Source organism: Amblyomma maculatum, chromosome 7 (genome assembly GCF_055883805.1).
Source record: "Amblyomma maculatum isolate TAMU_Amacu chromosome 7, ASM5588380v1, whole genome shotgun sequence".
NCBI classification, from domain to species: Eukaryota; Metazoa; Arthropoda; class Arachnida; order Ixodida; family Ixodidae; genus Amblyomma; species Amblyomma maculatum.
Window position 1 is genome coordinate 34,689,614 of NC_139350.1, and position 15,187 is coordinate 34,704,800.

Consider the following 15,187-nt stretch of genomic DNA (forward strand, 5'->3'; position numbering starts at 1 on the left):
TTTGAGCTGCCGCGAAGACTCGAGCAGCGAGAGGAACGCAGTTCCAACAAGTTTGAAATTTTTCACTCTGTCGCTGCCGCTCGTCGCTGAGATTGCTCAATCACTTGCATGTGAGCGAGCTGGCCTTAACTCATTTTTTTTTTTTTTAATTCTCGGTGCAAAAGTGGAGGGCGGGTTCATGATGAAAGTGGGTTGATTACGCGACAAATACAGTATCGTTTTTTCACATCGTAAGTGCCGTCACAAGCCGATTTCTGTATATCGAATTATCGATATATCGAACTATTTCGCGATCCCTTCGAATTCAATATACCCGGGTTCGACTGTAACTGTCAGAATCAAACACCAATGAGCACAACTAACTACTAATGACTATGGAGTTAATGGGGGGACGAGGGTCCTGAGTTTGAGGCTAAACACGGCGGCATACTAAAATGACCTAATAAATTGGCTAGCGTTCCAGAATGAAACTTTGCTACATTGCTGTACTGCGCATGCAGGGTCCCTTGCTGGAGCTAAAGCTCGAACTTCTACACCCCTTGAGCGCAGCGACGCGATTTCTCAAGCCCCAATCTACTTTAAAAAATAACTTTAAAAAACGAAACCGTCCTCAGAATTTGCGGCTTCTGAAGAGACGCGCTAAAAAAGCAACGAAATGGTCGCGTCAGTGGGGACCATAGCTAGGCCAAGAACACGCCGCTTAGGATGCGACGTGCGACCCTGGCAGCGCGCTGCTGTACTCTTTCTTCGACACGCACTCGCTAGGCGCTTTCGTTTTTAATACACTATCGATACGGCTACGTCCACCGAGCTGTGTCTAAAGACCAGCACCGGCCGCGGGAACGATTGATACGATAGCGAAAGCTCATCATAAACGAGCGAAGTAGCAACCGCGATGGCGAACGTTAAAAAAAAAAAAAGCCAAGTCGGTCGCGTTGGCCAATGGAAAAAAACGAGACGAGGGGCTCGCTTCGCAAGCGCGCGCTCCAGCCAATCAGCGGACTAGAAGCAGCTTTCGGATAACCCGCGACGGGGGTCGTTCTCATTGAGCGATGTCATTTGGAGATGCCACAAAATGCGCACAAAGAAATAAGCTTCAAAACAAGTCTAAGATAGCGGAGGCTAGCCGGCTGCTTCACCCACGGCACGAGCGGGAAGTTTGAACAATTTTCACCCCTTTTTGGCCTTTTCGAGGCCCCCATGGCGTTTTAAAAGTTGATTTTACCGTATTTCTCGACCGAATTCAGTGTTGATATTTTGAAGGCTAGTGTTCAAAAGGTACAAACATTCCGAAAATGAGTTTTTCTCAAAATCAATTCTTCGCCCATTTCTGACCAATTTAAAACCCGCGTCCCCCCTTAATACACTTTATATCATGAATACAGTTAAACCACTATGTACCGAGCCTCCATAGCGAATTCCTCACTCAATATTGCTAAGTGTTTGGATGTTTTGCTACACTAGTATGGCTCATGTAGGTTAAAAAAAAAACATCCCTATAATCTCGCGTTTAACACTGACAAACTCTACAGCTGGTCTGTAACCAGCTGCAAAATGTCTGAATCTTGCGTCTCAGTTTTTCTTGAATTTCAATCCCCACAGAACCGTCCAGAGCCCCTAACACTGTTTGCACTGCACAGAAGTCCACCTGCTCAGCTATCTGCAGCATGCAAGCCTGAAAGCATTGCAAGCGAACCACTGCGTGCTGGAGCAAGTAACACTTGTTGTAAATGCTTTTTCAGCGATTTCGAGAGCAGTGAGCTGGCCCCTTGGAAGAACTTTGCAAGCAGCAATGGCAAGCAAGCCCTGCCAAACTGTAAAATGCTTTGGATTCAGGCATGTCACACTCCGTCTGCGAAAATCACAGACTGATTTGAGCCTTTATTATCTACCTTTAGTACAGTCGAACCTGGATATATCGAGCCAGGATCATTTGAATTTTGGTTATATCGAACTCACGAAGTATCCCCGTGAAAACCGCATGTGAAAGTATAGGAAATCTGTGTCGTATATCGAACTCCGATTTCACTGGAAGGTGCACCTACCGCAAAGACGATCGCATCACCCTCGGCGACGTGTTCAAGCCACGCGCGGAAGGAATGAGAGGGAACAGTTTTGCGCTGCGCCCTTTCCCCAAAAGCGCACACATCTGCGGTGATCCGTTTTCTGTGCGCCAGCACATGACGTTTGAAGGAACAAGAGGGAATCGATGCGGAAATGGCCGCAACAGAGCAGATACAGCCGCAGTGTTCGAGAGAGGGGAAACAACATGATAAAGCAAAACACAAGTGTGCCTATTCCTTCTCTCCTTCCTCTTTCTTTCCCGGTCTTCATTCTCAGCAGTGTATGCGCCGACAAGCCAGCTCGGCCCGTGGCAGACAGAACATCGGACGCTTTCTCCAGTGTGTGTTGTAAGCCCTCTGTGCGCAGCAGGTGATGGGCGATGCATGTCTTGTGTCGTGCTGAACATCCGGTGTAGCATAAGCTATGGCGGCTGAGAGCGTTATGAAGGGGCAGATTTTTTTTTTTTTTGCGAATCGTCCATCCTTACATCTATGAATCAACAACAACACACTGTCAGCAGCGATCATATGACACCAGCTTTTTACATTGTTCGCCTCAAACAGCATTTGCAGGTAACACACTTTGCAATGATTTTGTGGCAGTGGACTAGCCCGCCCCAAGCGCGGCGTGATAAAATTGAGCCAGGCTTGTGCACTCAAGCCATCACGGGCACTCTGCCAAGTACACTCCCCGCCACCGCAGTAGCTGTCAAAAGTATAGTCAAAAGTATAGTCAAAAGTATAGTCAAAAGGTAAACACGCCGTGACATTATCGGTGCACAGCATCTCGGCACTCTTCCAATAATGAGCTGTGGATGCAACGGCCGGCCGAAACGGGAGGGATGCACCACCGACACTATTTTTTTTTTTTTTTAAATCCTCGGAGCAAAAGTGAAGGGCGGGTACATTATGCGAGTGGATTAATTAAGCGACAAATACGGTATCATTTTTCACGATCGCAAGCGGCGTCTCAAGCAGATTTCTGTATATCGAATTATCAATATATCTATTTCGCGATCCCCTTCGAGTTCGATATATCCGGGTTTGACTGTATTACAAGCACACCAAAAGATAATGTACGCGCAGCATCACTGCAAAAGAACTAAGTCGTGGTGACTGATGATTGGCATAGTCTGCTAAAAGCAAACGATGGAGTTAGCTTACAAGGTCACATGACCATCATGCTGCATCCTGTCAGAGCGGAAGCCGAGACCTATCACAGCAAGTATCCAGCGACAGGAAAATTGAATAGCTCCATCATGCCGCGACTGGTGCGGGCGCCGTCCACTGCCACAAAATCCCTGCAAAGTGTGATGGCAGCAAATGCCTTTTGAAGTAAATGGTGCTAAAAAGCCGGCGTCATGATCACAGCTGACCACATGCTTTTCTTGATTAATGATGGATGAAAAAAAAAAGGTATGTGTGTGTGTGTGTGTGGGGGGGGGAATGAGGGGGAATACGCCTAGCATATTCTCGCTAAGAAATTTTTTGCCTGGGCCAGAGGGGCCAGATTCTTTGTGGGGTTCAGTTAATTTAAAAAACTGGTTATATCCAATATATAATTTTTTTTTCCAGTTGCAATAATTGCGAATTAATGAGGTTTTACTGTACCTTCCCATGGCAATGAAGCTACGAGTCATTTCTTCAGCTAGCCAGGCACCAGGGAGACGTTCCCTCATCGACTGCAACATCTGTTACACAATGACTCTAGCATTTTCTATTTATTAGATTATTTACCATCTCCCACAGCCTTTGATGGTCATCATGAACATGGATTTCAGCCTGAAGTTAATCCGTTTTCACTTTCTTCAGGTCTGAATTCAATTTGTTGTTGAACTTTCTGAAAGTGGCCAGCAGCTGCAGATACAGTTGAATCCCGCTATAACGAAATTCACGGTGCACGAAAAAAAATTCGTTCTCGCGGAACTTCGTTATCGCAAAAATTTGACGTGAAACGCAGAAAGAATTGCCCAAGCAGCAGCAAAGGCGTTTAATGCCAAAAATCTGTAAGCTTGGTTTGCTTACGCTTCACGGCGAGCAACGCCGTCACGCGATTTTCGCACTCGGTCAGCAAACCCATTGCAACATCGTCGTCTCGGACAGCAACGAAATTCCTGATGACATCAAAAGCGTCCATCACCTGTACGGCGGTTGCCGCAGCCGGCGCTTCCTGTACGTCGTCGTCTTCTTCATCGGAAGAGTCCTTATCATTCCGGGCAGCTTTTATGATCTGCTCATCACTCACATCTTCGTGAACAACAACACAAGCGTCAGCGCCGATGTATTCGTCGAGCTCGAGATTAGGCGGCACGGTTCCTATTTCTCCCAGCGTTTTCCAGGCGGCCGCGATCCCCGGAGCCGGTGACGCCTCTTCGTCGTCGTCTGTAACGCCTGGTGTTAGGCCAGCAGAGTGTACAGGTCGACCTTCGGCAAATCCGGCGTGCCTGAAACAGTTCACAATTACTGAGCGCCCCAGTGTGCTCCAGGCAGCAGACGTAATCTGCAGTGCCACGTACAAGTCCACCTTCGTGTCTCGGCCGGTTTCAGTGTTAAAAAGCAGCCGCTGAATTAACCTCCCGCGGTAAGCGCGCTTCAGGTTAAGAATCACGCCCTGATCGAGAGGCTGTAAGACAGACGTGCAATTGGGAGGGAAAAACCTCAGCTCCGTGTTAGTGAGCTTGACTTCGTCGAAGTGATGCGCTGAACAATTGTCCAAAAGCAAGCAAACTTTACGGCCCTGCCGCTTCATGTCGCGGTCGAATGCCATCATCCACTCGGTGAAAATAGCGCGGGTCATCCATGACTTGTTGTTCGCCTTGCACTGCACAGGTAGGCTACGAGTTCCCTTAAAACAGCGCGGCTTGGCACTTTTGCCTATGACTAACGGCGGACGCTTGTCCGAGCCATCCATGTTTGTGCAAAGCAGCACTGTGATGCGTTTTTTGCTGTGTTTGCCGCCGTGACAGCGCTGCCCCTTGAAGCCGAGCGTCCTAGCCGGCAACATCTCGTAGAATAGCCCGGTCTCGTCGGCGTTGTAAATGTCTGCAGGCGCGTAGTTGCTTAAAATTCCGGCCATGTTACTCGCCTTCCAAGCAGCTGCTCCGTCCACGTCTGCTGACATTGACTCGCCGCACAACACTTTTCCAACGATGTTATGGCGGGCCTTGAAACGGTTTAGCCAGCCAATGCTGGCTTTAAAATCATCAATGCCAAGTAGGCATGCATAGTTCAAGGCTTTCTGCTGGACGATGCTTCCGGACAGGGGGACGTTGCTGGCTCGTGCTTCCACAAACCACGCATGCACTGCTTTGTCCAACTCTTCATGGAGGGGCCGCGTCACCTTTTTGTGCTTCGAGGATGTGCCTGAAGCAAGTGCCATTCTCACGCTGTCCTTATTGCCTAGAATCGTTGACAGCGAACTTGCAGGAATTCCGAAGTCTTCAGCAATTGCCGCTTTCTTCCTTCCGCTTTCTGCTTGGGCGATTATTTGAGCTTTTTGCTCAAGGGAAAGAGTTTTGCGTTTTTTCACTTGCGTTGCCATCGTGTCCTGCGGATGAAAACTCGTCGTTGTCGAAGAGAAAGGCAGCGAGTGAACAACGCGACCACGACACAAAGCCAAAATGGCGGAACTGCAATCACGTGATTTCATGCTTAATGTGGCTTTGGATTTGACTTGGACTTCTCGCCAATAAAACTAGTTTCGGTTTCGATTTTGAACGCGAAAATTTCGTTGAAGCGGAAACGCTCTGCAAAAATGGTTCGTTGTGCAGAGAAATTTAGGCCATTAATTCTTATAGGATACTCGCGGGGAATAAAAAATTATTCGTTGTCGCGGAAATTTCGTTGTGGCGGTATTCGTTGTGGCGGGATTCAACTGTAGAGTTTTTTTAGAGAAGCCTGAAGCTTCTTATTTTTCCTTTCTTACTCATTCACACAATTCCATGGTGATCCAAAGTTTTCACATCCTTTTTCTACTTCACTTTACACTCACACAAAGGAAAAACTGCACCACAGCACTGTAAAAAAGTCTGTTGAGAAATATTTCAAAGATAGTTGTGGCATTTTACTCCTTGCATACGTCATTCCAAATTTTTATTTTTTTTTTCAATTAGGCTACAAATAATGAAATCAGGTTTCGGTCATCAGTTATGCGATGCCACGTCTTTTCATTGTTAAATACATTTCTGCTAGTTAGAGGTAATCCCAAGCAGAATACTGGCAGGTGAATACAGAGATGGCATTATACAACACCTGCATCAATATTGCATCAATAGCATTCAGTGACTCGTTGGGATACAAGCATACAGGTGAACAAGGTCACAAAATTCATTTACATGCAAGCTGTCCAATATTGTGCCAATACTGACATCTCCAAAAATAATAATATTCAGTGATGGATCCAACCAAGCCAAGCGCACTTTCAAACAATCGCAGAATTGAGGCACTTGCCAGATGGTAGTCGATACAGTAGAACCTCTTTACAGTGAGCATGTCTTTGCAGAAAACATCGCACATCTGTTGTTCATTTTTTCCTGCTCTGTCAGCTACTAAGAGGCCCTTCCTCCTCTCATAATGTAGCAGCTGCATTTAGTCACCAACAGTGCCAGAAGCCTAGACAAAATGGAAATTTAACCTGCAATGACCCTTCACGAAGATAAACTGCTGAGCATTCTCAAACAACTGGTTAACCAGAGTAGGTCAATTTTATATCTATTTCCAGACGCCCCTTTTCGAGCATTCAATCTTTACACTTTCCACAGTTTCCAAGAAGGTTGAGGTCAGCATCACCTTGGGACTCAAAAGGTAGGCAGGCGAGGCGGCACACTTGGCAAGTTTCAGATTGAGGGCCATGCGTACGGCACCATCCAGCTTCACGGTATACAGGTCACCTTCCGAAGCCAGGCCATCCTTCATGTTGAAGACAGTTGCAATCATTCTCTCTGTTTTTGCCTGGAACAACCAGTGCGATAAAACAAAGGAAAAATTTACAGTGAGCAACAGCATCTACATCACCAGACCAAAATGACACACGTGCACTCAAATCAAATCTCATTAAAAGCCACACTGCTATCTGGCGGCAAAAAAATATAACTAGCGGCTACAAGAGCATCGAGATTGGCCTTTCATGCCGATTCTTAATTCCCATCAGCAACACAGATGAGGCATACCAACCAACAGCCGAGCACATGCTACCATTCACGCAAGTGTTTGTTTTGCAGTCCTGATTCTCTATCAGTATGTAAAAGTGCTCGCTACTTGAAGCTTCCATGACTGAACACAGGTGAGAAAAGAAGTCAAAAAGTAAAAGAACAAGTTAGGCTGCACAGCAGTTGAACTCACAACAGGCCACTTGTAGCAGCTTTTGCAGCAGAAGAAAATGCAATTTGCAGCAGATATTCCAAGTTTTGAGGCAAGAAAAAGGTCAAAAGTTAGGTCATGGTCAGTCAAAGGCTAAGCTATACCGGCCTTAATTACCTGCGCGAAGCCATGTTGCAGTTGCGACGTCCAGAGACGGCCAATCAGAGTGGCAGCACACAATATTCAATAGCATTCAATTCTCATCGCACCCTTCCATGTGGAAGGAGCTGACCGAGATGGCCGCTTACTCCAATTCAACCATGCCATCTGCTCTTGTAAGGGCACACAACACGCTGACTATGCAGGGCTTGTCACCTGCCAATCAGGATGGCGTCACTCAAGCAGAACAACCGCACCCGCAGATTTACTTCCGAATCCATTTCCAGACCACTGATTGGCTGGAGCAAGCACTCGCGAGGAGTCTCTCTCGCTTCCCAGTGGCCAGGATGACCAGCACCGTTCATTTTTGCTTTTTTTTTTTCATCCACACAAATTGCAATTTGCAATAAGTTTAGCCAGTTGCACTCTCATATACTGCTACCTTTTATGGTTGACATGGTTTGACAGGATGACAAGCCTTTAGAGAAAAATTTATGTCATTGGGTACAGGACCTGTCAGGCTATCAATTCCTGTAATTAAAAGCAACAAAATGCAATTAAAATTCACTAAAGCTGCACAAAAAATTCCCTAATTATGCTTTGGACCCTATAACCCAACTTTGATCTAAGAACACCAGCTTCATTGTAAAAGCATGTTTGTGATTTGCAGAGAGAAGCCCATGTGTGCGCCCAATTTCATGCAATTTCAATCATAAGTTTGTTTTACGACCCTTATGTGGTTCGTTTTCAACCCAGGCACAAAGCGTGCTCACTGGGAAAAGCAAGCCATTTTGAGTGCTTGCTAGGCCACGATGACTTCCATGCCAGCAGCGGGTGGCTGCACAGATTTAAAGGGTCCACGAACAGCTATCGGCTAAATCTAGAAAACATGCACAAGCAATAAGTATCCATCCTCTTTGCAACGCAAAATTTTTAGTCTAACTTTATTAGCACCGAACATATGGGCAATCGAAAATGACGCTCCTCTTTTCCCCCTCAACTCAACACATTGCTGGCGTGCAAGAACAAAAAATGAATGATAACAAGTGATGGCGCCCCACCACGCCTCGTCCCGGCCGCGCAACGTGGAAGCATTCCATTGAGTGGCAACACCCAGAAAGCCCAGTCAACATCAACGGGACGAGGGCGTGCAGGGAGGTGTCTCCCTAATCGACTGCAAAAGGGTCACTAGAAATTATTTTTATATTACAAGCTTCATGCAGGGTTTCTAAATTTGGCTCAAATACTCGCAAAGGCCAGCTCTATGGATTTCTGGCATAAATGTATTGCCGCAAATAGCGTTTCGCGGGACCTCTAATGATTGCCTCTGCCTTCACACAGGGGAAAACTGTTAAGTTTCTTTCTTGTCCCCAGCATCACTGTGGCATGCAAGCATCTATGGTGCATCCAGCATCTATGTGTGCATGGTCACATGGTGCTTTTACTTATGCTGCTCAATCTGCCAGTCAGTGCAACCAACTCCACATGCGTGTGCTTCTGCATTCTAAACATCATTTGGCACGTGCGGTTGTTGTGTTTCCATGTGTTTGTACCTTTCATAACTGGCTCTCAGAGACCAGCTTAAACTGTCACAAACAATGATACAAAATGACAGCACCACTATAAATGGTTTATCTCAACACAGATAACATTATAAAGCTGACGGTGCCACAGTAGTACACTGTTATATCCGATACATTGTTTGTTCTAACTCGGTTTGACTGTACCACTATATTTGGTAGCAACAGGAAATGCAAAACCAGGGGTGCAAGAGGTGAAATAGGATTTGTAGCAATTTTTGGAGCAGCAAAATCCATATTTGGAGCAGCTCACAAGAAGAAAAAAAACTACGCTTTGCAGCACAAATCCAAATCTTGGAGCCGTTGAACAGGGAACAAACCTTACTTTCGGCACAAAGAAGGAAAAGGTTACCAAACCGCATGAATAAGATCCAGAGGAAATCTAGCAAGGGCCACCCATCTGCGGCGCTGACATATTTCCTTTTGGAATCCAGCGTGTACCTATTCTTGTAAATAAGCTTTTTGTACCACAAGGCATGGTATCACACTAAAAAAATTGAAAAGAATGTGATCCATAAAACTGAGAAGGTTAATTTTTTTAAACTTAGGGTCAAAAAAATACAAAGAACTAGAAAATATGCATTTCGTTTTTTGTTTTTCTTCTACCGTGGTTTAACAATCTCAATCACAGGATCTTGCTCGCAGGACTTCCAAAACTATGTTTTAATGTCTGCGGAATCCACAGCTGGTGATGTGCAACGGCAGCTCTAAAAGAGCTCAATTTGAAGCCGTAACTATGATCAGCCCATGCCCAAAAAGCCCTGAAACGAACGCAGTAAAAAAAAAAAAAAGAAATGTTGATTCAAAAGCAAATAGGCGAGCAAGTCGTTAGGAGAGAAAACTGTTGAGCGAGCGTGTCTTCGACCCGTGATTTATGCTTTCTAGAGACTGGCAATGACTCGCCATATTAGGTTATACATTGCGTACACAGCACAGACGTTATAGTATTTCAATGTTCCAGCATCTGTAAATGTTAACTTTTGGCAGTCTTGGGCTCCACAGCTGCGTTATGAAATTCAAAATCTAAGGTGTGCGTGTCCCCCCCCCCCCCTCAAAAAAAAAAAAAAAAAAAAAAAAACCTCCTCCACCTCAAAATATATTATCACAAACACAGAAGCCGTAACTGATGCCCCTTCTACACTATCTGAAAGTGAGTCTCGACGAGGCAGCACAAAAACCCTGCTGTACATGAATGGCCCAATAATTACATGAAAAACCTCCAAGAACCGCATATTAAAACTAGATATATCCATTAGAAGCATGCGGTGCTTAAAACACAGCGTATAAGTATTGCTCCAAATCACAAGCACCACCACCACGGCCCTTTTCGCAGTGTGACGCAATAGATGCCGTGCGATCATTACGAACGGCCCCATCGCTTTATGGGGATGCTTTACCGCACGGAGCGTAACCCGTGCAGTGAAGCATCCTCAAACCGCAACGGTTCAGCCTACTCGGACGAGCGGAAGAAGCACGTGGATGCAAGAGAAAAACTGAGTAGGTAGGCATTAGAATGGCGTGACGCCATTTTAAAATAAAATAAGAGGCCAGTGACGCGCGCTGCAGTGTCTGAAAAGTCGCAAGTCGCAACTGGTCATATCACGGCCGCAGAAAGTTGTCCCTCAGTATGGCCAATTTTTGCGGCTAGTCTGGGCATTTTGGCGCAATGTGGCGCAAATTTAACGGACTTCGTGCTTATGGCGCAGCAGTATGCAGCTGTTGCACCCCTGCAAAACAGGACTGGTAAGCAACAAAAATGCAAACTCTCCTTTGGAGGGCCTTTAGGGATAACTTGAACAAATGCGGCTAAAAAACACATTTAGCGAACTTTCTTTATGTTGCCCCACATATTTTGAAATTTCAGGTTTCACAGAAAGAAGTGTACTAACAAAATCTAAAAAAAAAAAATAAGTCAATTTTCCCCACAGCAAGGAAAAAGTTAGGGTGAACAACTTTGCAAGCCATGGCAACCCTGCACCCATGGGGCACTGTCAGGTAACAAAATACCATAAAAACCCGCGTATATTACGAGTGCGCATATAATAAGAGGCGTTATTTTGGGATAGCAAAAACAGGAAAAACAGTTTTTATCCGCGTATGATGTGAGCAAGGAAAGATCAAGAAAATTTATTTGCACTACATTTCACAGTTGCCCCGCGAATCATATGCACTCCGTGCTTATGCGTCCCAATGCAACCCCGCACCAGACGTCGAATAGTGCCACGGACCTTCATGTGCCGGTACTGGTTCGCTCCTCTTCTCGCACCGCCACACTTGATCAGACATGCACGTTGAGGAGAAGAGCAGCAATCGTGGAAGTCACGTGGTCTTCTGACTTCCTAGAACCAGCAGGCCCACTTCCAGTTCAGACACGCCTGCCATCATGCGCCGCATTCACACCTGTTCGTGCCTTGCACTGCTGTTCCCAGGTTCAGGGTTTTCACAATCGTCTTCCGGTAAGTATCATCTGCCGGCAGTCCCTTGTCTGAGACATCTTTCTATAAAACTCTTTTTTGGTACCTCTAAACGCGTTTGGTATCCCGCATTTCTCGGAAACCCGACTGATGCGCTCCTCAGGAATACCGGTCACACATCCGCAAATGGCTCTAGGGTGCGGCCAGCATGGCTGGATCAAGAGACCAGTGAGAAAGTCATGCAACACGCCGAGTGATCCTTTCGTCATTCCTACACCATGCGAGGTGCGATCGACTTTCTGGTTGCGTGTGCGTCGTGAGCACTGTGGTCGCAAGGTCAGCATGGTGAAACTGAAGTTATCAAAACAGTCGGCAGACACCACCGCTAGATAGCGCCTCCTCTGGCTGGAAACCTGATGCTGATAGCACTGATTTATAACCAGGCCGGAACTGCTATTTTAGGCTGAAATTTGTCTGGATCCGCATATAATATGAGGCGGAAGTCTGACTCGATAAAGCCGGGAAAAAAAAAACTTATTGCATGTGGGCTTTTATGGTATGTAGCACGCTTCTGCACAAGGAAGCAAACCCTCCACAAAATGTCCTGTTCCCCTCCACAGGGAACTGCAGCAAAAAAAAAGCTGCCTTGCCGGACACACATTCTTGTGGGGGAGCTATCTCTCTGATGTGAAAAGGGCACTATCAGCCCACGCTGGCAGAAATCTGAGGGAGGGGGCAGTAGAATGCTGGGTAGGCCAATGACATTAGGAAGTTTACAGGGTTAAGGCCAGTTCACACTTGCAACTCGCAGCGGTTGCGCGACCGTTTTGGTCGAAAAGCGACAGTCACAAATGGTCGCATCGGTCGAAAAGCGACTGCCGTGGGCCGTTTGGGCACTGCTCGACTTCCAGTCGTGCGACTGCTGATCGCAAACCGTTAAACCAAACAGCAGCTCAGCTGATGTGAACGTAAGTTAGCTTTACTCAATGTGATGAACAGTCAAGGTAGGCACTATGTGGAAAGCAACCCGCAAGTCGCATTCGCTAGTGTGAACATTGGTTGCTCTCTGGTCGCATTAGACTGCCGGTCGCGCGTCCTACGCGAGTCGCAAGTGTGAATAGACCTTTAATGTGGCCACTATTGGAACAAGACAGGTTCATTTGGAAAGATAAGGAAGCAGGCTTTGCACTGCAGTGAGCACAGTAAAGTTGATGATGACATTCCCTTCTAGCACACAATCACCAACTTTCCCTCAACTGCTTTGGCAACATCCTCTCTGCGAGACAGCTCCCCAGAGCCCATGCAGCAGCAACAGCAATCAGCATGCAACCCACAAAATCAGTAAGCAAAGGCAGATGGAGGTGGAAATGTTAGTGATGATGCCCCTTCCAGGCAAGTGCCAGTAAGGCGATATGTGCACATGCTCCAAGGGCAGTTTGCTCTCACATCATCAACTGCTGACTTGAAAAGCAATTAGAGCACCATGCCTGTGGAACCAATTTGTGTAAAAAATCTAAAAATCTGCAGCTGTTTTTATACCAGGCTGAGAGTTTTCTAACCTCCAGAGTCAATAGTTGCGTTCTAAAATGAGTATAAAACTTGAATCCGCGCTCATTCTGAGGAAATTTTTGCGCAAGAACAGTGCTTTTTCTGCGGCACGCTATTGTCGTTCCACTGCAGCGATTGGCACCATCTTGGTCTCATTTGAAAGAGCCGCTTTTCTTTTCATTTTCGTGCCGTTGCTGTTCTTTTCAGCTTATTGAACAAGAGAGAAAATGCCGCCAAAAAGCAGCCGAAACAGGTGATGCTATTCGCTAAGCGTGCTATATGATAGGCTGACGCGCCCACGTCGTCTGCTGCCAGCGTCACTGGCGCACAAGCGGTCACCATCTCAACAAAGTGCGTTCGTCGGAGTGTCCTGCAACGATGTCAGAGCCGGCGCCAAAGTTCCGTGTTATGCACAATTTTAAAAAAAGCAGGAAAATAAAACAAAGAAGAGAGCCGTGGAAACCTCGACTGCCGTGGATATGCCTTCGCCAGTGAATCTGGAAGTGCCGACGGGGCTAGGCCTAACAGCGGCGCCGGCCGCGGAAACCTCTTTGGACAGTGGTCAGAGAAGAAAGAGAGGAAAGCCCAAGAGAAGATTCAGCAGATGACAGTAACTGCTGCAACGGAGCACAAGGCAGAAATCTTCGGCAGAATTGATGACGCCACAACCACACCGCTTAGTGACACAACCTTCACTGTTGCTTGCAGTCAGTGAACGAGATGCTGGCATCTGTAAAATGCAAAGTGTGAAACGCCGACGTAAGCATTGACAAATCCGAAAGTGAATACGGCCTTGCCACGAAGCTGAATCTGGTGTGTAGGAACTGTGGCAACATTTCATCACGATGGAGCTCGCCAAGCATGAAAAACGACCAGAGAGTGAGCCCGTTCGTGGTGAACACCCTTGCTGCGCGGGTGTTGCAGTCAACTGGAAATCAATGTTTATATTTTCGACAACAAATATATCGCACCGCGGCCTGCACCCAAGGACTTGGCAGAAGTATGTTAATACAAAGTTGACACCGGCGGTGGATCGCGCGGCCCATTAGCTGACTTCAACTGTGTGCGAGCAGTTCATGAAGTTTACACGAAGCTAAATATTGGAAACCTCGATGACATGTGGGCACTCTTCACACGTTGGCATTGAGACCGTCATCAAATTGTTCATGGGACTTGTCCTCGACTTTGCAGTGCTGAGCAATTTTTGCACCGCATGTGAATGGGGCTCGAAAGAGGACGACCTGACATACCCAGCCTGGAAGCAGAATCACACCTGCCAAAAAAACACGAACAGGGCTGGCAAAATGGAGGTTGAGGCCGCCCTAATCCTATTCCAGCAGTCACTGCAGCAAAACAACCTGCATTATACCACAATGCTCTCGGACAGGAACAGTCTTACGTTCCCCGCTTTGAAAGAAGCGTATGGATATATTGACATCCAAAAGGAAGATTGCATAAACCATGTACAAAAATGCAAGAACCAACATGAGCTCATGGACCTTAAATCACACATAGGTGATGTGGAGGCCACACACAAAGCTGTGATGGCCACCTACCATCATGTGACGTCCAATGACTATATACAGCCACAGCCTATATCCAACAGGCCCCGATTCTTGGTGCCGGCAGAATGTGGCAGAGGCCAGAGGCAAAGCAATGCCACACCACAGGTACAATCTGCCTCTCTATGTCTGCAAGGCTTAACTGCCTACAATGAAATGCTTTCAGCCCTTGAACACTGCCAACAAGGGAAGACTCAAAACAGTAACAAGAGCTTGCATTCAATGATATGGGCACTTGCCCGAAAGCAACCACATGCTTCTCACTTCACTGTTCAGGCTGCTGTGGCTAAAGCAGTAATGAAATTCAACGCAGGGAGCAAGAGGACTGCTTCTCGTATACTCAGCCCCCAGTCAAACAAGCGGATGCAACAAAAGGATGAACACAGGAAAACTGCATCCATACAGAAGGAAAATCTGCAGAAAATATGCAGTGCACACTGAAAAAGTGCCATTTCAATTACTCTAGTCAGACTGACTACATCCCAAGGGGTTATTAAGCATCTGTAACGCCAGTATGAGAGTAAATTTGATGTACTTTGGCATAAACAGAGCTTTGTTTGTTT

General features: G+C 46.5%; 1 protein-coding gene across 1 annotated transcript in view; it reads right to left on the minus strand.

Moving 5' to 3' along the window:
• LOC146182955 (condensin-2 complex subunit G2-like) overlaps positions 1-15,187 on the minus strand; it is a 145,565-nt gene that overhangs the window by 119,089 nt on the left and 11,289 nt on the right. The window contains exon 5 of the mRNA XM_084608985.1: positions 6,852-7,013. Coding sequence (XP_084465111.1) covers positions 6,852-7,013 — 162 coding nt within the window. The remainder of the gene's footprint in view (positions 1-6,851; positions 7,014-15,187) is intronic.